General features: G+C 35.1%; 2 protein-coding genes across 2 annotated transcripts in view; one reads left to right on the top strand and one right to left on the bottom strand.

The window, feature by feature from the left end:
- The first annotated feature begins 435 nt into the window (after nt 1-435).
- psmd5 (proteasome 26S subunit, non-ATPase 5) lies at nt 436-10,532 on the top strand. Its single transcript, XM_073824988.1, has 10 exons — nt 436-618; nt 1,739-1,883; nt 4,453-4,566; nt 4,648-4,776; nt 5,267-5,376; nt 5,447-5,589; nt 6,126-6,317; nt 7,581-7,690; nt 7,770-7,910; nt 10,039-10,532. Exons 1-10 carry the CDS (start codon nt 443-445, stop codon nt 10,294-10,296), a joined length of 1,518 nt encoding a protein of 505 aa, XP_073681089.1. The 5' UTR covers nt 436-442; the 3' UTR covers nt 10,297-10,532.
- A 347-nt stretch (nt 10,533-10,879) lies between these two features.
- The window catches only part of loxhd1a (lipoxygenase homology PLAT domains 1a), a 55,511-nt gene continuing 43,070 nt past the window's right edge, over nt 10,880-23,320 (bottom strand). The window contains exons 31-42 of the mRNA XM_073824602.1: nt 23,098-23,307; nt 22,831-22,951; nt 21,272-21,477; nt 21,003-21,188; nt 20,056-20,183; nt 18,729-18,846; nt 18,472-18,649; nt 18,206-18,391; nt 17,922-18,092; nt 14,598-14,736; nt 14,362-14,517; nt 10,880-12,524 (exon numbers count right to left, since the gene is read on the bottom strand). Of these exons, the coding sequence (XP_073680703.1) occupies nt 12,044-12,524; nt 14,362-14,517; nt 14,598-14,736; nt 17,922-18,092; nt 18,206-18,391; nt 18,472-18,649; nt 18,729-18,846; nt 20,056-20,183; nt 21,003-21,188; nt 21,272-21,477; nt 22,831-22,951; nt 23,098-23,307 (2,280 nt within the window). The 3' untranslated portion in view covers nt 10,880-12,043. The remainder of the gene's footprint in view (nt 12,525-14,361; nt 14,518-14,597; nt 14,737-17,921; nt 18,093-18,205; nt 18,392-18,471; nt 18,650-18,728; nt 18,847-20,055; nt 20,184-21,002; nt 21,189-21,271; nt 21,478-22,830; nt 22,952-23,097; nt 23,308-23,320) is intronic.

A 23,320-nucleotide genomic window follows, 5' to 3' on the forward strand; every position in this document is an offset into this window, starting at 1 on the left:
TTTTCTGCTAAATCGACTGATTTTAGTTTGTTTTTTAGCTGGATTTTTGTTAAAACAGTTGTTTTTAGCTGACTTTAGCTTGTTTTACCTGATTTAGCTGGGGGTTTTGCTCCTTTTTCTGAAATCAAGTGGTTTTAGCTGGTTTTAGCTAGTTTTTTTAAGCCAACTTAAAGTTTGTCTACATTTTAATCTTGTTATTATTTTATTATTTTATTACATATTAATTTATTTTCTTGATGACAGTGGTGACAAAAAAAAACACGTTGCAACAGTTTAACAATATTAACAATAACTGTATTTTAGCAAACATTATGTTATCATAATATTTGTGTAAGGATTTATTTTTCATTGTTTATTTTGACAGTTCTGCGCAAACGAATATGCAAATGAGCCCACTCTAACTTTTCCCGCCCACTCGATCACGTGACGCAAACATTTGAGCATGATGGCGGCGCCTATAGAGAGTCTGCTGAATGAAATCTGTGAATCAGAAGATCCGATCGAGGAGCTCAAGAGCCTCCGGACGGCCGTTTTAGCGACGCCGGTGAGCGGTTTGAGGCAGGCGGTGTCTGGAGCCCGACTGGAGATCATATTCAGCCTTTTAAACACAAATGACAAGTGAGTGTGAATAATGCTGAGTCAAGAGACACAGTAAATACTACAGACTGCACACTGACACCTAGATAAAGAGCAGTTGGATTTACTTTGTCCCTCAGGCGTCAAATAATATGTCATTTTATACATTTAAGAACTATTTGAAGCTGCTTATAAAGTTTTTAACTTCTGTTAAACCTATTCGAATAACAAACAGCCATTATTAAATCCAACCAGGATACACTTTGCTTATACAGTTATTTATTTTTGTAAAATTATTGATCTAGAGAGTTTTAAACTCCATTAAGGATTGAAATAAAATGTTTAATTGCCACAAAAGTTTAATAAACCTATGTATGTGTAAATAAAACATACTGTACCTGTTATAAAAAAATATTATACTAAACTTCAACATTTTGTGGTGCATAAAAGACCATTTTACCAATGAGATATTAGCAGGTATTCTTTGTGGTTGTAGTTTTTAGGTGAAACTGTACAGGAGATGCTCATAACATGATAAACAGGATTTTTTTTTTTGCTCTTTAAAAATAAGACATTGTGTTATAGGGCTGTACACTGGCATCATATATGTGACCCTGGACCACAAAACCAGTCATAAGGTTAAATTTTACAAAACTGAGATGTATACATCATATGAAAGCTTTCTATTGATGCATAGTTTGTTAGGATAAGACAATATTTGGCCGAGATACATCTATTTGAAAATCTGGAATCTAAGGGTGCAAAAAAATCAGAATACTGAGAAAATCACCTTTAAAGTTGTCCAAATTAAGTTCTTAGCAATGCATATTACTAATCTAAAATTACATTTTGATAGGTTTACAGTAGGAATTTTACAAAAAATCTTAATGTAACATGATCTTTACTTAATTTCCTAATGATTTTTTACATAAAAGAAAAATCTATAATTTTGACCCATACAATGTATTTTTGGCTATTGCTACAAATATACCCCAGCGACTTAAGACTGGTTTTGTGGTCCAGGGTCACATATTTTGTTTGTGTGTGTGTGTGTGTGTGTGCATTAATTACATGTAGGTTCAGGAATATTCTTTCAAAAATGAAGCTGATAATAGAGAAAGGTTGGAAAGTGTAAACTAAATTCAGATGTTTTGGATTGCAGAGAGCAGATCGAGGTGTGTGTGGAAATCCTGAGTCGTGTTCTGCAGGCTTTAGAACCCATCCAGCTGGCTCAGAACTACAAGACGGCACTCCAAAGTGGACTGAACCATCCAGACGATTCGGTCAAAGTGCTTACACTAACACAGGTCAGTGCTGATGATGCACAATAGAGCACAATAGTCTCTGCCCACTTTTTTTTTTTTGAAGTTTTTTCATTCATTTTTCAATGGGGATTTTTAAAAAGAGTTTGAAGAGTTAATTTAACCAAACCAAACCGCTACAAGATGAATCACAATATTAAAACTTTGGTTTGAAACAAAAAAGTATGTGAAAATTGGGCTGTGTACTTAATGATTTTAGTTAGGTAAAAACTACAATCCCATGAAGCACTGCGAATATAATCAAATCAGGGTTCCCACAGTTAATGGAATTTCTGGAATATCATGGAATTTTAAAATGTCTATTCCAGACATTGAAAGTCAGAAAAGTTTATATGTATTTTGTCCAAGTCATGGAATATCATGGAAAGTCATGAATATTTTTGTTTGTTGCTTTAAATTTTTTGTTTACATTTATCAAAATGTAGTTTTTCTATACCGTATTGTTGTTTTTTCGCAGTTAGGTTATGGTTATGAAAGCATAAAAACGTAAATTAATTTCTGTAGAAATAGTCCAGAAAAATGTCAAAGTGCTTTTAACGGGCAAAAATAAAAACAAAAAGCCAAAAAAATAAAAAAATAAACCCGTATATGTGTGTTTTGTGCTAAAATTGTCTTATAACAAGTAAACAAAGTTTGCAAATGGATGGATCCGTTCATTATAGGTCATGGAAATCCAGCTTTTTAGTCAGTGAAAGTCAGGGAAAAGTCAGGATATTTGATGTTTGGCTTGAAGTGGGAACCCTGTCAAATTGAAATTGATGGACAACTAGTCTAAATATAAATTGATTTCACCGCAGAATCATGGGTAATGTAGTTTCCCCAAGGAATTCTGCTGTTAAACACGATCATTTATAAAATGAGTTAAAATAATGCATGCTGATGGCTTCAACAAAAGCATATACCATCGATAAAGAACCTTTGAGCTCACAACATGTCTGTCCTAAAAGCTTTAGAAGTAATTGTTCAAAATCAGTTTGCGTACAAAGAAATTGAATGGGATTTTTACTTCCAGAACATGTCTGTTGTGCTATTTTGGTGGAGATTTAGGCTCAATCCCAATTCTACCCCTTACCCCTACACTTAGCCCTACCCCTCCGTTTGGCGCGTTCACGTGAAGGGGTAGGGGTGTCTCATTTCTCTTTTGGTTGGAGGGGTAGGGGTAAGGGGAAGGGCCAGATAGCCCTCCAAACGAAGATTTTTCAGGACCTCACTTCAAACGAAGGGCTAAGAGAAATTTCCAACATGGCTGCTCACTCGAGCAAGCAGACTCGTAAATATAAGTAAATTTTGCCTTTAATAAGGATTTTCATGACAATGTTTCATTATATGTATATTACCTTCAATCTTGTGTTTGTGTTTATGGTGTTGTTTTGTAAATAAACGTTTGCAAAAAAATCGCTAAAGTTTGCTAGCAGATAGCACTGATTGCACGATATTACAAAATATATTTTTATGTCATATACACTTGACTGCATGTTAGAAACATGAAAGACCAGTGGCACGGCAATTTGCAACGGTGGTGTAGTGGATGTACGCAGGTAACGTATATGGTGTATACACACTTTCACTTTTTAAATCCCCTCTGATGCGCATTATTCATTGTCCTGCATTCGCCAAAATCATGGCAGTCCACCACATCCAGTCATGTGAATAAATGTAAATATTCGCTCAAAACACCCAATAAAGGCAGTGATGATGCAGTCAGGACCGTGGAGCCGGCTTGCTTTGAAATGTATTTAATGATTGCGCCTAATGCACCTGCGCCCGCTCAGCGCACCAGTAATTTAAATCAGTACATAATAATAAAAACGATACCTTACAAATAAAAAGAAGCTGATTTTTACGATCAGAAATTTCTTAAACCAGTGAACCCCTGTAAACATTTTAGTCCAAGGATCCAGAAAACGAATGCGTTCAAATAGAAAGTTCAAAACGAAATTCACAAATGAAGCATATATACTTCTCCAGGCACCACTACACTGATTAGCAATTTGCCGCGCATGTGATAATGCGTTGTTTGTTTTGCTTATGGCCACATGTGAATGAACGGTGCGTACACCGTACATTTGTACTTATTGCAACATGACAACATTTTGACATCTTGGAATGAGTGATAAACATCTGCGCATGTCCTCTGACGTAACATTAGGAACTAGCGACAACCTATGATGACGTATCACAGTGTTGTAGTGGTGTCCCATTTCTTAGGGGAAATATTTTAGCCCTTCCCCTTTACACTTTGTTTCAAGGGACAAGGGGAAGGGGCGAGGGGTAGGCGAAGGGGTAGAAAATAGAATTGGGATTGGGCCTTAGTTTCTCACTAGAAAATAATCAAAGTCAAAATAATAGAAAGGCTGGTGACTTCAAAAAATGCATAGAACATTAATGAATGACCTCAAAGCTCACAGTAGCTCTGTCTTTAAATGTTTATATGTTAATCAGTTCCTCTATAGAGAAAATTAATGGCATTTTTACATTCGGAACCTGACTGTTGCACTCTATACAGGTTTATTCCAATGTCTTCAATCCATCTGTTGTGCATTTACATTTTCAGATCGGCCGTGTGGCTGCTAATGCTGATGGAGTGACCCAGATGCTGAACAGTGCAGAGATCCTGTGTGATGTAATTCAGTGCATCAGTGTTGAGCGCATCGCTGTGGCCAAAGAGGTACAGAGACCCACACTGCACTGCAGCACTTTTTCCTGCATGAACTGTGTTGAAAATGTCCTTTGTTGTGTTTTTGGTCAGGTGATAGCTGCTCTCAGCAAACTCAGCAACACAAAGGCGGGGCTTGATGCTCTGTTCCGCTCTGATTTGCTGAACAAGCTGAAGGACGTGATGCTCACCAGCGACATCATCAGATACAGAGTTTATGAGGTTCGTGATCATATATAAATGTGACCCTGGACCACAAAACCAGTCATAAGGGTCAATTTTTTTTAAAATTGAGATTTATACTTCATCTGAAACCTGAATAAATAAGCTTTCCAGTGATGTATAGTGTTAAGATAGGACAATATTACTTGAAAATGTAGAATCTGAGGGTGCAATATATTAAGAAAAGCACCTTTAAAGTTGTCCAAATGAAGTTCTTAGCAATGCATATTACTAATAAAAAAATTATGTTTTGATGTTTTTACGGTAGGAAATTTTCAAGATATCTTCATGGAACATGATCTTAATATCTTAATGATTTTTGGCATTAAAGAAAAATAGATTATTTTGACCCGTACAGTGTATTTTTGGCTATTGCTACAAATATATCCGTGCTACTTAAGACTGGTTTTGTGGTCCAGGGTCACAATTAGAAAGAATGAATTTTATGAAAGATTTAATTGTGTCCGTTCTACTCTGTGTGTTTGTGCAGTTGATAGTGGAGGTATCCACAGTGTCCCCAGTGTCTCTAGGTTACTGCGCCAACAGCGGTTTAATCTCACAGATGCTGGAGGAACTGACCGGAGACGATGTGTTAGTCAGGTAATAATCTCGCACATGCAGTCATAATATGCATGTCTGCAGAGATAAACTTACTTTCTTCTGTTCCCAGAGCAACTGCTATAGAGATGGTGACCAGTCTGGCTCAGAGTCAGCATGGCCGTCAGTATCTGTCACAGCAAGGCATTATGGATAAAATCTCCAACATGATCATTGCCGCAGAATCCGACCCCTTCTCAAGCCTTTACCTGCCAGGTGTGTGTATGAATGATTCTCTGATCCGGACACAGTAGATTTCACAGTCATGAAAAACCTGGAAATATCATGTAGTTTCATTTGATATCCAGGTCTGGAAATCTTAAAGAGCCATGGAAAAGTCATGGAAATTGTTTAATATAAATTGTTTTGGTTGAGCTTGCCAAAAAAGTAATAATAATAATAAATTAGTATTAATATTAATATTGTTCATTATTATTTTTATTATCATTTATAAATCTGTATCAAGTAATCTTTTTATTTTTGCTATCCTCACTTAAATAAACCCTAGTAAAAAATATCTAAAATTACTTCTGGTGTCTGAATAATTTTTGGTTTGACTATATCTATCTATCTACAAATCCTTATTCAGCAATCATTCAAAACCTTGATTGGCTCTCATGGGAATTGTTAAATATAAATTGTTTATAATAAATTTGCTTAAAATGTAAATATTAGTATTATTATTTTAAAATTCTTATTTTATTGGAAATGTCAAATTGTTGCATTGCTGAACCTTATTAATATTATTATAGGACTGGTGAAGTTCTTTGGCAGTCTGGCTATCATGGACAGTCCTCAGCAGGTCTGTGAGAAGTACCCAGTGTTTCTTGAGGTTGTCTTCTCCATGGCGATGAACCTTGACCCCACACTGACTCCTGTTGCCCTCGATACTCTCGGAGTGCTCGGCAGTACCGTGGAGGGTAAACAGGTCCTGCAGAAAACAGGTAACTGTGTATTTGTGTGCAACGGGCCAATCAAAATGAGGGGTATTTATGCTTCAGATCTGCTTTTATTGAGGTTCATAAAACCTGTTAGTTCAGTAAAGTTGCAGCATGCATTAAAAAGTGTCATCAAATCAAATTCCCTTATGAATCCTTTTAATGAATCATTCAAAAAGACTATTGATGCAAACGTTCTATACTCTTATACGTTTATAATGGAAGTTTTCAATTCATTATTTTATCATTTTTATTTTTAAAATGGAGTTTAATAATTGTATATACATGATAGATTTGACATTTTAATTTGCTGTCCACAGAGTACAACACACAATTAGTTTGTATTTAATATTTATCTGTAAAACAAATAGCAATTGAACTGCAAAGTTTGGGCCCTGTTATTAATTATTTAACATTAATTCTTTTTTAATATACAAAGAGGAGATTTTAATATATCTAAGAGGAAATTATTTCATATGTGACCCTGGACCACAAAAACAGTCTTAAGTCGCTGGGGTATATTTGTAGCAATAGCCAAAAATACATTGTATGTGTCAAAATTATAGATTTTTCTTTAATGCCAAAAATCATTAGGAAATTAAGTAAAGATCATGTTCCATGAAGATTTTTTGTAAAATTCTTACTGTAAACCTATCAAAATGTAATTTTTGATTAGTAATATGCATTGCTAAGAACTTAATTTGGACAACTTTAAAGGTGATTTTCTCAATATTTTGATTGTTTGCACCTTTAGATTCCAGATTTTCAAATAGATGTATCTCGGCCAAATATTGTCCTATCCTAACAAACCATACATCAATAGAAAGCTTATTTATTGAGCTTTCATATGATGTATATATCTCAGTTTTGTAAAATTTAACCTTATGACTGGTTTTGTGGTCCAGGGTCACATATTTTAAAGTATATTTCTATATTTTTAATCAAATAATCGCAGCCAAAAAGTCTCTATTAAAAAGCTTTAAAAATCTTACCGATCCCAAACTTTTGAGCGGCAGTGTATATTGTTTAGATTTACATTGCTGAAAATGTTTTAATAAAAATAATAAGAGAGAATTGCTTTAATATGTAAGCAAAAGGGAACCAAAATATTCCCAAATGAACCAGAATTAAATCAAACCTCATCAGAATTGAATCAAATGATTAGCTTGTGAATCTGGCTCTAACAGAAGTGAATGCGTACACGCCCAGCCTTATTAGTAATGCCTGACTTCATTTTTCAACTCTTTCTCACTCTGCTATTTATTACAGGTGAAAAGTTCACGTCTGTGCTGAAGAGAATGAGTAAAGTGGCCGCAGATGGAGCCGCTGAACTCCGGGTCAGATGTTTGGAGGCTCTGGCTCAGCTGCTCACGTTACCTGTGAGTGTGTCGGTGTGTTTTCTCACAGAATTTGTGGTCAGATGAAGGTTTTTCTCTGAAATGTCTGTGGTTTGTGTAGGCGGAGCAGCAGACGGATGACCTGTTGCTGCTGACCGAGTCGTGGTTTAACTGTCTGAGCTCTCAGCCCATGCTGATGATCCGAAACATAAGCACACAGCCCTTTCCAGAGCTCCACTGCAGTGCGCTACGAATATTCACTGTAAGAGAAAGAGAGTGTGTGTGTTTGAGTGGGAGTCTGTTTAGGTGATTAACTTAATGCTATGCAGGTGATCAATGTCTGATTTGAAGAAGTTCATGCCAGTTAGAAATTGTATGGTATGAGATGACTGAATGCTTTCAACTTGATTTCCTATTGAACTGTTACCAACTAAATTGCAGTGGTCAAACTATTAAATACAGTTAATTAAGCTACAATTTGTCATAATGCACAATGTTTACATCTGACGTATTTTGAGTTGCAGCTTGTCATATTAATAGTGTTTTACAAGTTAGCAGGTTATGTTTGTAGATTTGTCTTCGATGTTATCTTTAGAATGGATAAACATACTTTTTATTCTCTTATTTCAGTTAATGTAATAAAAGTAGTGAGCTAAGCCAGTTGTAGAAGTAAAAGTGTTGGGTAAACATGGCTGAAGACAAGAAAAGAGTACAGACAAACTGATTCAATTGAGTGAGTCATTCACACTGGAACTGCTCCGATTGATTCAAACTCATGACTTCAGTTCAGGTGATTCACTAGCAAAAGCCTAATCAAATAAAAAAAAATATTTTCGAATTTCCACATCGCTTGTAATGCTTTTAAAAAGCATGTATGGTGAAACTCAAAATAATTCACTGTTTAAAAACGCTCCAATCGGACTGCATTTTGCAAATTATTTGATTCAGATCAGGACTTCAAATCGTGTATCGCGAATTATTATTCAGACCGAAACTTTGGAGTGCATATCGTGATTCATTATATTCAGATTGGAACTCAGATTGATTCAGATAAGGACTTCAGAGTGGGTTTGCAAATTTTTGGAACTTTGAAGTGCATATCACAAACCATTCGGTTCAGATCAAAACTTTGGAGCCAGATTGCGGATGATTTGATTCAGATCGGGACTTTAAGCGCATATCACAAATCATTTAATTTAGATCTGGACTTTGGAGTGGGTTTAAACATTTTTTTGATTCAGATCATAACTTTGGAGTGCATATCGCAAACCATTTGATTCAGATCAGGAATTTGAGTGCATATCACGAATCATTCGATTTAGATCAGAACTTTGGAGCGCGGATTGCGGATGATTTGATTCAGATCGGGACTTTAAGCGCATATCACGAATCATTCGATTTAGATCAGAACTTTGGAGCGTGGATTGCGGATGATTTGATTCAGATCGGGACTTTAAGCGCATATCACGAATCATTCGATTTAGATCAGAACTTTGGAGCGTGGATTGCGGATGATTTGATTCAGATCGGGACTTTAAGCGCATATCACGAATCATTTGATTTAGATCTGGACTTTGGAGCGGGTTTAAAAATTTTGATTCAGATCGTAACTTTGGAGTGTATATCGCAAACCATTTGATTCAGATCAGGAATTTGAGTGCATATCACGAATCATTCGATTTAGATCAGAACTTTGGAGCGCGGATTGCGGATGATTTGATTCAGATCGGGACTTTAAGCGCATATCACGAATCATTCGATTCAGATTGGAACTTGGGAGTGCGGATCATGAATCATTTAATTCAGATCTGGACTTTAATTAGAACAGGACTTTGAGCGCAAATCGCAAATCTTTTGATTCAGATCGGAACCTCTAAATTTTGATTCAGAGCTGAACTATGAGCGCATATTGCAAATCATTTGATTCAGATCAGGATTTCGGAGTAGGTTCACATACCTTTTGATTCAGATCAGGACTTCGGAGCAGGTTCGCAAACCTTTTGTTTCAGATTGGGAATTCGAAGCGGGTTTGCAAATTCTTTGATTCAGAACAGGACTTTGGTGCGGGTTCTCAAATCATTTGATTCAGATTAGGACTTCAGAGTGGGTTTTCAAATCTATAGATTCAGAATGGGACTTAGGTATGGGTTTGCAAATCATATGATTTAGATCAGAATTTCAGAGCGGGTTTGCAAATGAGTTTGTCACAGATCTAACATTTCTCACATTTTTGAGTTTTTATTTCATTATTCTTTCTTTCCAACACAATTTTGAGTTTCTCTCACTTTTTCTTAGTTATAACTTTTTTCCTCACATTTAATTTATAGCTCACAATTTTTTTTCTCTGTTTAAATGCATGTTTAAGTTATTTTCTCCTCGTTTGTGTCCAGGCCATTGGCTGTCAGCCGTGGGCTCAGCAACAGATGATGGACACTCCTGGCTTCGTGGAGTGGGTGATGGACCGTTCAGTGGGGAAGGGAAAAGAAGCCAAGGATTGTAAGTTTGAGCTGGTGGGGGCACTGCTGAGCTCCTCCAACGCTCAGGAGATCTTTGGAGCACACAATTATTTAAAACTCAAGACCTACCTGAGGGAGGGACCCTATTACGTCAACGCCGTGTCTACAGTCACCACAGAAGGAGCCGACTAACACATTTATACACATACACATACATACTTAAATAAGAGTTACATTTTTTCTATCATCAAAAATTAGTTTTTCTGTTGAGTGTGGAGAAAATGTGACCAAAAGCTCTTTAGATAGTTTACAGCACTTAAACACACAGAGCTCTTCATACGTTTATACTTCTAGGTGTTGATGCACTATGATGAATTGGTTTGTGTTTCTATCTTCTTGTGCCATTAAAAATACATTTGAGTGCTTTATTACTGATATATTTTGTTTTTATTTATACATAACTGTTTGTTCGGAGTCTACCAGATGCAAAGTGCAAGTCTGATCACTTTGAAGTGAGGTAAAACAACATGTCATTCATGTCCGTTTTGGACTTCAAGACGATAAATGTGCTTTCTATGGCCAACCAAGTGATGTGCAGTTAAAAAACAAAACAAAACAAAACATGCAATCCAGAAGAGGTTCTTCACTGTTCTTCAGAAAAATCCTTCGGGTCCAACAAATTCTTTGGTTTTCAGCATTTTTGTGTATTTGAACCCTTTCAAACAATGACTGTATGATTTTGAGATCCATCTTTTCACACTGAGGACAGCTGAGGGACTCGTATGCAACTTTATTTTGGTAAAATAATTAACATAAAGTCTGAATTCAATTGGATATTAAAAGACGTGAAGCAGTAGATTCAGGGTTGAGTTTTACTCCACAAATCTTGTTGCACACACACATACACTCCTCATAGCCTCACAGAGGTAACAATATGTACAAAATAACGACATTAAAAATACAAACAAAAATGTATTCTTCCACATATCCATCAAATCATACAAACTCTTTAGAGGCACGTTGGTGATGTACAGAGAGGTGGCACTCTGGAAGATGGGAGAAAGACTGGACTGCTCTATTTCAGCGGTTTCCAAAGGTTTCTAAATGATTTGAGGTCAATCTCAAGCAGGTTGGATGTTCATGAAACCAAAATCCTGATGCATGTGGTCCGAATGCAGAGTGCATTTGATTGGCCGAGTAAAAATGAAGTCGTAAACCTAGCTACTCCTTCAATCGCTCCTTCATTCGCCTGCACAAACTGTTCAAGACGACACTAAAAAATCAGCTGCCATCCACTTCAATGGAAAAAAAATCTAAACCAAGTCCTTTTCAAACTTGAACCAGTTGTGAAATGAGCGCTGAGAAATCAAACCTTGCGAATTCCTATTGAAACGACTGATTTCACCAGCTAAAATTCATTAAATAATGATACCTTTAATTTAAAGGGACAGTTCACCAGAAAATTAAAATTCTCTCATCTGTCATTGTTTACTCACTTTGTGTCGTCCCAAACCTCTATGAGTTTCTTTCTTGTCAGACAATTTCTGTTGTCAAAATCCAGTAATTTCAGTAGGAATTGACACGACTGTAAATGTCATGAGCAAGAAAATTATTTCGAGTGTTTACATGCTCCAATTCATGCTTCATGCATCTTTACACTATTAAGAAGATGTTTAGGCTGTTTCCCTGCTAGATTTCACTAATAAAAAGGGATAATTCACCCAAAAATGAACATCAAACCTGAATGGCTTTCTTCCTTCTGCTGAACACAAAAGTAGATATTAAGTCGAAACAACACTGGACCCCATTGGCTGTCACAGTATGGACAAAAAAAGTCATACAGGTCCATAACAACATTAGTGAGTAAATAATCAGAGGATGTCCTGTAATGCATATTCATTAGTAATACTGACCCAACCATTGACTGGTTGACTAAACGTCAATACTTTGGATAGATGACACGTTTTATCTTCCCGTCCGCTTTGTTTTTGTCCAGCCATTTCCCACAAAGGAAGATGGTCGTCACAGCGTTGGCCGTGTTTGTAATCTCGATCCTGCTTAGGAGCCATCCGGGACTGAGTCCGGAGTTATCGTGCTCCACTTGCATGCGGAGCAGATCGCCCAGGTCCAGCAGTTCTAGAATAAAGCGGTTGGTCTTGCCGCGCTCAAACAGGTTCTGGAACTTCTTGGTGAGCTGTCTCCGACCGGAGTCGCCGTTGGAGCCGAAGATGGTGATGAAGACATTGGCGTCGGTGCCCGCACCCTTCTGGTCGCCTGTGATAACAATAAGCTCGTATTTTACAGGTACGAGGCTTTGGGCCTTGCTGGTGAAGCTCTCGATGAACTTGCTGCATTCGAAAGTCTGGAACTCATCCCGTTTTGAGGAAAGAGGGATGGCGGCGTCACAACGGAAGATGTACCTGAGTGAAACAGGACAGGTTATGCATTTACTAGGATCACCAGTACAGATCCTGACGATTAAACCATAATTTAATAATAGTAGTTGCCAGTAGCCATTGACTGTCTTTGTATTTTTGACATACTGTGGAAGTCAGTGGCTACTAGCAACTGTTTGTTTACCAGCATTCATCAAACTTTCTTCTTTTGTGTTTAGCAGAAGAAAGATACAGAAGCCTGTTTTCGCCACTGAACTGAATAATCAATTCTAAAAATGTAATTGCAACTGAGCACAACTGAGTTAAAAAGTCAGAATTGTGAGATATAAACCTGCAATTCTGAGAAATTAAGTCAGAATTGTGTGATTTAAATTTGTAATTGCACGTAATAAAATCAAAATTTAGAAATTTTTTCTCAGAATTACGAGTTTATTTCTTGCAATTGTGATTTTTTTTTTACATGTTTTCAAGACAGAATTGTGAGACATAAACTCTCAATTCTGAGAAATTAAGTCAGAATTGCGTGATATACTGTAAACTCGCAATTGCGAGATATAAAAACAGAATTGCAAGACAAACACGAACAATTCTTTTTATTCTCAGAATTTCACATTTTTAAGTCAGATTTGTGGGACATAAACACTCAGTTCTGAGAAATAAAGTCAGAATTGCGTGATATAAACTCACAGATCTGACTTTTTTCAGAATTGCGTGATATAAACTCGCAATTGTGAGTTATGAAGTCAGAATTGCAAGACAAACACTCACAATTCTGGAATCCAAAGTCACAGTTCTGAGAAATAAAGTCTCAGAATTTCGAGTTTTTAAGTCAGAACATAAACATGCATTTCTAAGAAATTAAGTCAGAATTGCATGATATAAACTCGCAAATCTGACTTTTTTCCTTAGAATTGCAAGTTAAGTCAGAACTGTGACAGTCAATTCAGATTTTTTTCAAAGCGTTTTTTTTTCTTCTCAGAATTGCATGATATAAACTCACAATTGAGAGTTATAAAGTCGCAAATCTTGACTTTTTTCTCAGAATTTTTTTTTTCTCAGAAACTTTCCTCAGAAAGTTTTTAAGTCAGAATAGTGATATAAACTCTCGATTCTGAGAATGTCAGAATTGTGATACACTCGCAGTCGCGAGTTATAAACTCTTCGAATTTTGAGTTTTTAAGTCAGAATTGTGTGATATAAACACTTTAAATTATGAGAAATTAAGTCAGAAATGCAGGATATAAACTCACAAATCTTGCTTTTTTTTCTCAAAATTGTGCAATATAAACTCGAAATTGTGAGTTATATAGTCAAAATTGCAAGACCTAATCTTACAATTCTGATAAAGTCAGAATTGTGAGATATAAACTTGCAATTATGAGAACAGTCTTTTTATCCCCTCAAAATTGGATTTTATATCTTGCAATAGCGAGTTAATATCACACAATTCTAGGAAAAAAGTTGCTCTAAAGATTCTAAAGAAAAAAGTGAATTATGTGGAAAAAAAAGTCAGAATTACAACATATAAACTTGCAATTGCAAAGAAAAAGTCAGAATTGCAAATTTTTATCCAGCAATTCTGACTTTATTTCTCACAATTTATAGTTTATATCTTACAATTCTGACTTTATAACTTGCAATTGAGAGTTTATATCACACAATTCTGAGAAAAAAAGATGTGAACTCACAATTGCGATAAAAAAACTCAGAAATGTACAATTAAAAGTTGCAATGAACTTTATTTATGTAGTACTGAGTGGCGAAAATGAGCTTCTATAGAAAGAAGCTCGTACAGCTTGGGGAAAACTTGAGGATACGTAAATGATGACTGAATTTCATTTTGGGGTGTATGGTCACTTACTTATTGCCCAACTCCTTCTCCGTGACGACAACCTCATCCACAAACCAGGAGGCTTCGACTTTGACTTTCTTGCCGTCTTTAGGGATGTGTCCCAGACAGATACTAGCGATGTCTCCCAGCTCTTTGGAGGAGAACACAAAGCTGTCCGTAGAGCCTCTGAAATCACACATAGAGCAGCAGAACACATGTTAACCAGTGAAAAACCAATACCAATGTAGAAACAAATACACACCTACCGTAAAAAACGCTTCTTTTTAGTTGAGTTTTCCATTACAAACTCTTTGGAACGTCCTTTTTTCCCTTCTAGAACGATCCAGGCATTCTCTTTGGTTTCAGCATCATCTGTATCTGCTGTTGTGACCTGGATCTCATATTCTGTAATTAGACAAAACAAATTGCATTATATTACATATATATATACAGTGAGGTCAATAAGTATTTGATCACCCTGTGATTTTGCAAGTTCTCTTACTTAGAAATCATGGAGGGGACTACAATTTTCAACATAGGTGCATTTCCACTGTGAGAGACAGAATCTAAAAATAAAAATCCGGAAATCACATTGTATGATTTTTAACAATTTATTTTTGAATTACTGTGTCAAATAAGTATTTGATCACTTGAGTCAAAAACATTTTATATTTGGTACAGAAGCCTTTGTTAATAATTACAGAGGTCAAATGGTTCCTGTAGTTCTTCACCAGGTTTGCACACACTGCAGGAGGGATTTGGCCCACTCCTCCATAGATCTTCTCTAGATCTGTCAGGTTTCGGGGCTGTCGCTGAGCAACACGGAGTTTCAGCTCCCTCCAAAGATTTTCTATTGGATTTAGGTCTGGAGACTGGCTAGGCCACTCCAGAACCTTGATATGCTTCTTACAGAGCCACTCCTTGGTTTTCCTGGCTGTGTGCTTTGGGTCATTGTCATGTTGGAAGACCCACCCACGACCCATCTTTAATGCTCTGACTGAGGGAAGGAGGTTTTTGCCCAATATGTCACAATACATGGCCCTGTTCATCCTCTCCTTAATACAGCGCAGTCGTCCTGTCCCCTGTGCAGAAAAACACCCCCAGAGCATGATGCTTCCAGCCCCATGCTTCACTGTAGGCATGGTATTATTAGGATGATACTCATCATTCTTCTTCCTCCAAACACGGCGAATGGAGTTAAGACCAAAAAGTTCAACTTTGGTCTCATCTGACCACAGGACTTTCTCCCATGATGGTCCCTGGCAAACTACAGACGGGCCTGGACATGGGCTGACTTAAGCAGGGGAACTTTCCCCTGCTTTTTCAAGATTTTAAACCATGACGTCTTAGTGTATTACTGATAGTAGCCTTGGAAACAATGGTCCCAGCTCTCTTCACGGCATTGACCAGCTCCTCCCGTGTAGTTCTGGGCTGATTCTTCACCATTCTTAGCATCATTGATACCTCACGAGGAGAGATCTTCCGTGGGGCCCCAGTCCGAGGGACATTGACAGTCATCATTAGGCTCTTCCATTTTCTGACAAGTGCTCCAACAGTTGTTCTGTTTTCACCAAGCTGCTTGGCAATTGCCCCGTAGCCCTTTCCAGCTTTGTGAAGGTCTACAATTTTGTCTCTTGTGTCTTTTGACAGCTCTTTGGTTTTGCCCATGTTGTTACTTTGGCTGATTGTGGGGTGCACAGGTGTCTTTATGACAGCTAACGACCTCAAACAGGTGCTATTAATTAAGAATCATGAGCAGAGTGTAGCTGGACTATTTAAAAGCAAAATAACAGGTCTTTGAGGGTCAGAAATTTGGCTGATAAGCAAGTGATCAAATACTTATTTGACACAGTAAAAAATCATACAATGTGATTTCCGGATTTTTATTTTTAGATTCTGTCTCTCACAGTGGAAATGCACCTATGCTGAAAATTGTAGACCCCTCCATGATTTCTAAGTAAGAGAACTTGCAAAATCCCAGGGTGATCAAATACTTATTGACCTCACTATAGATAGATAGATAGATAGATAGATAGATAGATAGATAGATAGATAGATAGATAGATAGATAGATAGATAGATAGATAGATAGATAGATAGATAGATAGATAGATAGATAGATAGATAGATAGATAGATAGATAGATAGATAGATAGACTGCCTTTCAAAAGTTTTGAATCAGTAAGATTTTTAATGTTTTTTGAAGGAGCCTCTAATGCTCATCAAGGCTGTATTTATTTGATCAAAAAAAAAAACAGAAAACAATAATATTGTGAAATATCATTGCAATTTAAAATAACTGGGTTCTATTTTAATATACTTTATAATAATTAATTTGTGTGATGCAAAGCTGAATTTTCATCAGCCATTACTCCAATCTTCAGTGTCACATGATCCTTCAGAAATGATTCTAAGATACTGATTACTATCAGTGTTGAAACTGTTGTGCTGCTTAAATTTTTTGTTATTTTTAAATGTTAAAAAGAGAGAATAGAAATCTTGTCTAACAATGTTTTTACTATTATTTTTTTTATCAATTTAACACATCTTTGCTGAATAAAAGCTAAACAAAATCTAAAGAAAGAAAGAAAGAAAAATACTGACCCCAAGCTTTTGAATAGTAGAGTATATTGTAAAACAAAATTTATATTTTGAGAAAACACTGCTATTTTAGACATTTATTTATCAAAGAATACTGAAAAAAGTACACAGGTCCCAAAAAATATTAAGCAGCACAATGATTATAAATCAGCATACTAGAATGATATCTGAAGAATCATGTGACACTGAAGACTGGAGCAATGATTCTGAAAAATCAGCTTTGTTTCACAGGAATAAATCCTATTTTAAAGTATATAAAAATAGAAAACTCTTATTTTAAATTGTAATATTATTTCACAAAATATTTTTTTTCTGTATTGCCTTTGTGAGCATAAGAACCTTCATTAAAAAAATAAATAAATAAAAATCTTACTGATCCCAAACTTTTGAATTGCAGTGTATATATATATATATAAAACAATATATATATATATATATATATATATATATATATATATATATATATATATAAACATATAAAAATAAAACTATCCGATTTAAAATAACATTTTTCTATTGTAATATATTTTAAAATGTTATTTATTCCTGTGATCAAAGCTTAGCAGCCATTACTCCAGTGTCATTAATTTATAATTACATGTATATAATATTTTACTACATATATGTGTGTGTGTGTGTGTGTGTGTGTGTGTGTGTGTGTGTGTGTGTGTATCCATAAATATAAAATAAATATCAAAATAATAATTTAAATTAAATTTTCACTACATGTTCCTGATGTTTTAAGGAGATGATTCATCTGTGCTTGTTATTCCAAAGAAATAATGTCATCCACCTTCAATCATACAGAGTCATACAGAGACACTTCTCTATCCATTAAGGTTCCTGTTTTATATTCTGTTTCACTAGGAAATGTCACATTATGGATGTAAAATGGGTTGCCAATGGGCCAGTTAATAAATGACTAAGAGTTAGGATGTTTTTAAAATTATCTCCATTTGCGAGTGTGTATAAACACATGTGTGTCTCACTGGTTTTTTCATCGAAATCCACTGCATCATTGTTGGCACACGCCAGCTCTCTCATTATCTGTCCATCATCCTCGTTCTTGGCGAGCCAGCGGTCGCACTGGAAACGAAACTTCTTCCCCAAGATGTCATCATGCACATCCACATACTCCAGGTGCCAACCAGCAGCCACACCTATTAAAAAACACACACTTGTTTTGAGCACATAAACATATACCCTGAGTTTAACTTCCTAATCTGCACATCAGTCATCACTAATGTTATTCTGGGCGCTCTGATTGGCTCACCCGAGTTGTCATGCCAAATGCGGACTTTTGAAAGCTCTCCCAAACTGAGGATGTCGGAGAAACGGAACGTATCCGTCTGTTTGCGTTCAAACTTGTTGGTGTTGCTGCTTTCTTTTAGAGTTAGCGTTCCAGTGTCACCATTCTCTCCAAAAATAATCATCCACACGTTAGCATCGGTTCCAGCCGCTGAAAAACAACCGATAATAGGTTACAATCTACTGTTTCAATCGAAGAAGTGTTTTGAAGCAGTTGTATATAGTGCATACCAGTTACATCGCTGGTCTTCACAGAAATGGTGTAGGTCGTAAGCTCCACCATTTCCTCGTCGTCTATTACTGCAGGCATCTCACATATGAGTGTTCGCTTTGGCCCGTATGAGCGAGACAGCCATTCCTCGTACGTAAATAATGCCACTTCATCCGTCTGGAGGTTATGCAGTTCAATCTACATACAGTACAAACACACATTAATATGGTTAAACTCTCGTGAAGTTACATTATGTGTCTTACTTTCTCTTACAAACCTTATCTAGGAACCAGTCGGGTCTGCTTCCAGAACCATCTATGCGCACTCTCATCTTTCTCAAAGGAGCGATATCCTCAATCTCCAGATTGAATGTGTCATTCTGCCCTCGTTCAAACCTACACACATTAAACACACAAAAAATTCGACCAATTTAAGGCGAGACACTGCAGGTGAACAGGGTAAAAAAAATTAACAATTAGTTATCGCCTTGCTTACCCAGTTAATTTATTATTATTTATTATTTTATTATTTAATAGCAAACATTTTTTGTATTACAAATTTTCTAATTTGTTAAGTTGAAATATGCAAATGAGGCATTATTTAATGAAATATGCACTAATTTGCATACATTTCTAGTACAAAAATGTATTCACTGGATTTCAAAATTCTTGTTTAATTTTTTGACTCATATTAGAGTCAAAAGGTTTTACAGAGGGACTTTTGGGTATCTAATTTTTGTCACTCCATAATTCAGAAAACACTTGGGGGGGTAATCAAGCTAAATATATATGAACAAATCCCTCTGTAAAAACCTTCAGGATATAGTCAGGAATACAGATTTTAAGTTTGGTGTGTGTAAGTGCTATTGAAGTGGAGATTTCAAAATCTCATTTTGAAAAAACAGGATTTAAAAATATTAATTGTAATTGAAATGTATTGACACAAATAGATAAAGTGCTATAAAAGAAACAATTAACAGTGTCTTTTGGATGTTTTCTTTCCACTAGTCTGGAAAAAAACTTTATGAAAAACCAAAAAGCCCAAAATCTCAAATTTGACCAATGCCTGAAAAAGAAGTGTTTTTGCCTGCAGTGTCACCCCTTAAAGTTTCCATCTATAATCATAAAGAGTGTGATCCAAAGTGACCAGGTGGTTATAAAACCATAAAAATGTTAACTGAAGTAAATAAATGCATTCAAAAACGACTTATTTTATTTCAGCTATATTCATTTAAATGGAATACTTGTACTGAGGTGCTTAAAACAACTAAAAGATTAATAAAAAACTAGAAATACACTACCAGTCAAGTTTTGAACAGTAAGATTTTTAATGCTTTTTAAGTCTTTTCTGCTCACCAAGCCTGCATTTTTTTTGATCCAAAGTACAGCAAAAACTGATAACAGAAAAAATAAAAAATAAAGTTGAATATAAAATATTAATAAAAAATATGGTAGTATATCAATGTCAGTAAAACAACTCATTTGTTAATATTCTTTTTTGTCCCCAAATTCTTACATTTTTCAACATAAACTGCATAAAACATTAGATTTATCTTGCAAAAATGATCAGCTATTGTGTTCGTTTATGTGCGTTTGCATATGTACCTGTCCTCTAATTTTGGCAGCAGTATTTCCTCTGAAGTGCCGTACACTCCAAACACAGTCATGTAGATCTGCGTGTCTGTACCTGCGTGCTGGACGTCTCCTGTTAACACCGTTACCTCATAGATCACCTAGGAGAAAAAACCCTTTCATGATACATCTTTCATGAAGTATACTTTCTGCAGTACACAGTAGCATATTCGAATGATTTCTGAAGGATCATGCGATACTGAAAACTTGAGTAATGTTGCTGAAAATTCAGCTTTAAGTCACAGGAAAAAAAATACATCTTAACATATTTTTACGTAAAAAAAAACAGCTACTTTAAATTGCAATAATATTTCACAATATTACTGTTTTTACTGTATTTCTCATCAAATAAATGCTGCCTTGGTGAGCATAAGAGATTTATTTCAAACACATTACACTTTTAAACAGCAGTTTATACTGTAATATATATATATATATATATATATATATATATATTTGGTCTGTACTGTAGATATGAATTCAACTGAAAAAACTTGTGAAAAAATATCTTTCAGGTGGTCAAATAGCAAATAGTGGAGCTCTGCAGCCACCTACTGGTAAAAGTTATTTTTTTTACTTTTAAAACTTAATTTTCCAAAATATGGGCAAAAATCTTATTCATGTTATCCCCATGAATTAAAGTTAGAAATGTGGGTCTTTTATAAAGTGAATTTTACATTAAAAAAAACAGTTTTTGTATAAAAACCCGTTTAAAAAATATTTATTAATTTATATATATTTAAAAAATATCACTAACCCACTGAAAACTGCACAAATGTAGAGTAAAAAATTTAATAAACAGAAAAATATACAGTACAGACCAAAAGTTTGAACACACCTTCTCATTCATTTGAATGAGAAGGTGTGTTCAAACTTTTGGACTGTACTGTATATATATATATGAAAATGAAATGGTGCACCTTCTGTGGGATATTGACAGTTTCGGCATCCTGTACATCTAAGAAGCGAGCTGTGAGTCCGTCTCCTCTGTCTTTGGCCAACCAGCATTTACAGGGAAACACGTAGCGCACCGCTTTAGTCGGCACATCCACAGTCAACTCATCCACTAACCAGCAGCTCTCTGGAGTCGCCCCATCATGACCCAACTACACACAACACAAACCAACATCTGTACATTGACCTTATGAAATAAAACAAAACTACTGAATCTATGTGTGTTTTCCCTTACTTCCACTTTCTTGATGTCGCCAACATCAGTTCCGTAGCAGGTGAAGTAATTCAAGGATCCAGGCAGGAATGCGTTTTTCCCATCCAAGTTGAGCCAGAGGCGTTCTGTCTTCTTGTTCTTCTTTCCTATGATGATGACGTAGACTCGGCTACTCGTCCCAGCGTCTCGATCCCAACCCGTCGTCACCGAGAAGTGGTAGGGGATCACTATACACGCAGCACAAACAAAACATAAAATAAAATCAAATGAACTTAGGAAAGTAAATATTTACATTAAATATTTACATAAAAAATGAGATTCAATATAAATAAATTAAATTAAATTAAATTAAACATTTATATAAAACTTGTACATTTACAATTTGCATAGAAATATAAATTAAATTAAATTTCCTATTTTTCATATTTTATATTAAATTTCAAAGTAAAAAAATTTTAATTCAATAAAAAATTTATTAAACATTTATATTAAACTTGTAATTTAAATATTTACATTAAAATGTAAATTAAAAACTTTCATAATGCTATGTGTTGTGGGTGATTAAATTAAATTAAATTAAATTAAATTAAATGTGTACATTAAACCTGAAAATTAAACATTTACATAAATATTGTAAATAAAAAAATAAAACTCAATTTAAAAATCAATTTAACAATTTTATAAATTGACATATTGAATAATATTTGAAAATTGAATAATATTTCATATTTTTAAATTTTGAAAAAAAGATTATTAAATATTTTAGATTCTGGGAAAAAATAAATTAAATTAAATTTCATATTTTGTATTAAATTTCATAAAAAACTCCTATAATGCAACTGTGTAAAATTCAATTCAATTCAAGTAAACATTTTCAAACAATTTTAAATAAAAAATAAAACCTAATTTAAAAAATAATTTAACAATATTATAAATTGACATGTTATATGAATATCATTTTTATAATTGTACATTTTGAAAAAAGATTAAATATTTTTGATTCTGGCTAAAAAAAAAATCTAATTTGCAATTTTTAAATTCATTACATACACATTTCACTTAACTCTCTGGGACCTGAAGGGGTTTTGGGGCCTTGGATACATTTTTAAATGCCCTGATATTTGTGTTCTTTTTTTACTGTGTGGTTAGTTAAAAAAAGTCTTGTTTTTAAGGCACTAAAATAAGATAATATAATTGGTAACACTTTGCAATAAGGGTGCATAACATGAACTAACAATGAAGATTACTTCTTATGCATTTATCTAAACCAGTGTTATTTTCAACATATACTAAAACATTTTTTTCAATAAAAAGCTGTATCTGTTTCCATTAGCTAATGCACTGTAAAATACCATGAACAAACAATAAACAATAATATTTCGCAAACATTCACAAAGATATATACTTTAAAAAATATAGTATATTTGTTAATTGTTAATTTATGTTAACTAATGCATAAACTAAAACAAGCAAGACCTTATTGTAAAGTGTTAGCATATAACTTGTAATGAAAATGTTATATTAAATAACATTAAAATTCAAAACAATGTTGTGCAGTGGGACTATATGCTTATACATACATGATCCTTCCTCGTCTTCTTCCTCTGTATGTCGTTTCTTGTTTTTCTTGTTCATGTTGCTGTCCAGATTTGTCACTTTTTTAATTGGACAGAAGGCGGTCTCCCGCTCTCCCTCATACCCCTACACACACACACACACACACACACACACACACACACATACACACACAGTATATACTTGTAGATGTTTTCTGGACTAGTCTGTAATGCTGTAACATTGTTAACGCATGCATGCACGGGTGCACACATGCACACATGCAGGCAGACCTTAACGTAGAACACCCTGTCGATCCGCTTGTCCTCCTTCTTTCTTGACAGCCACCGCTCACACAAAAACAGAAACACTTCCTCCGTATCTTGGTCCACCACTTCCACCTGGTCTAGGTACCAATCAGCACTCAGCATGCTGTTGTCATGGCGAACGCGGATCTTGAACACCTGGCCGAGATCCACTGCCTCCAAGGTGAATGTGTCCACCTGACCAATCAGA

The sequence above is a fragment of the Garra rufa genome, chromosome 19, assembly GCF_049309525.1.
Source record: "Garra rufa chromosome 19, GarRuf1.0, whole genome shotgun sequence".
NCBI classification, from domain to species: Eukaryota; Metazoa; Chordata; class Actinopteri; order Cypriniformes; family Cyprinidae; genus Garra; species Garra rufa.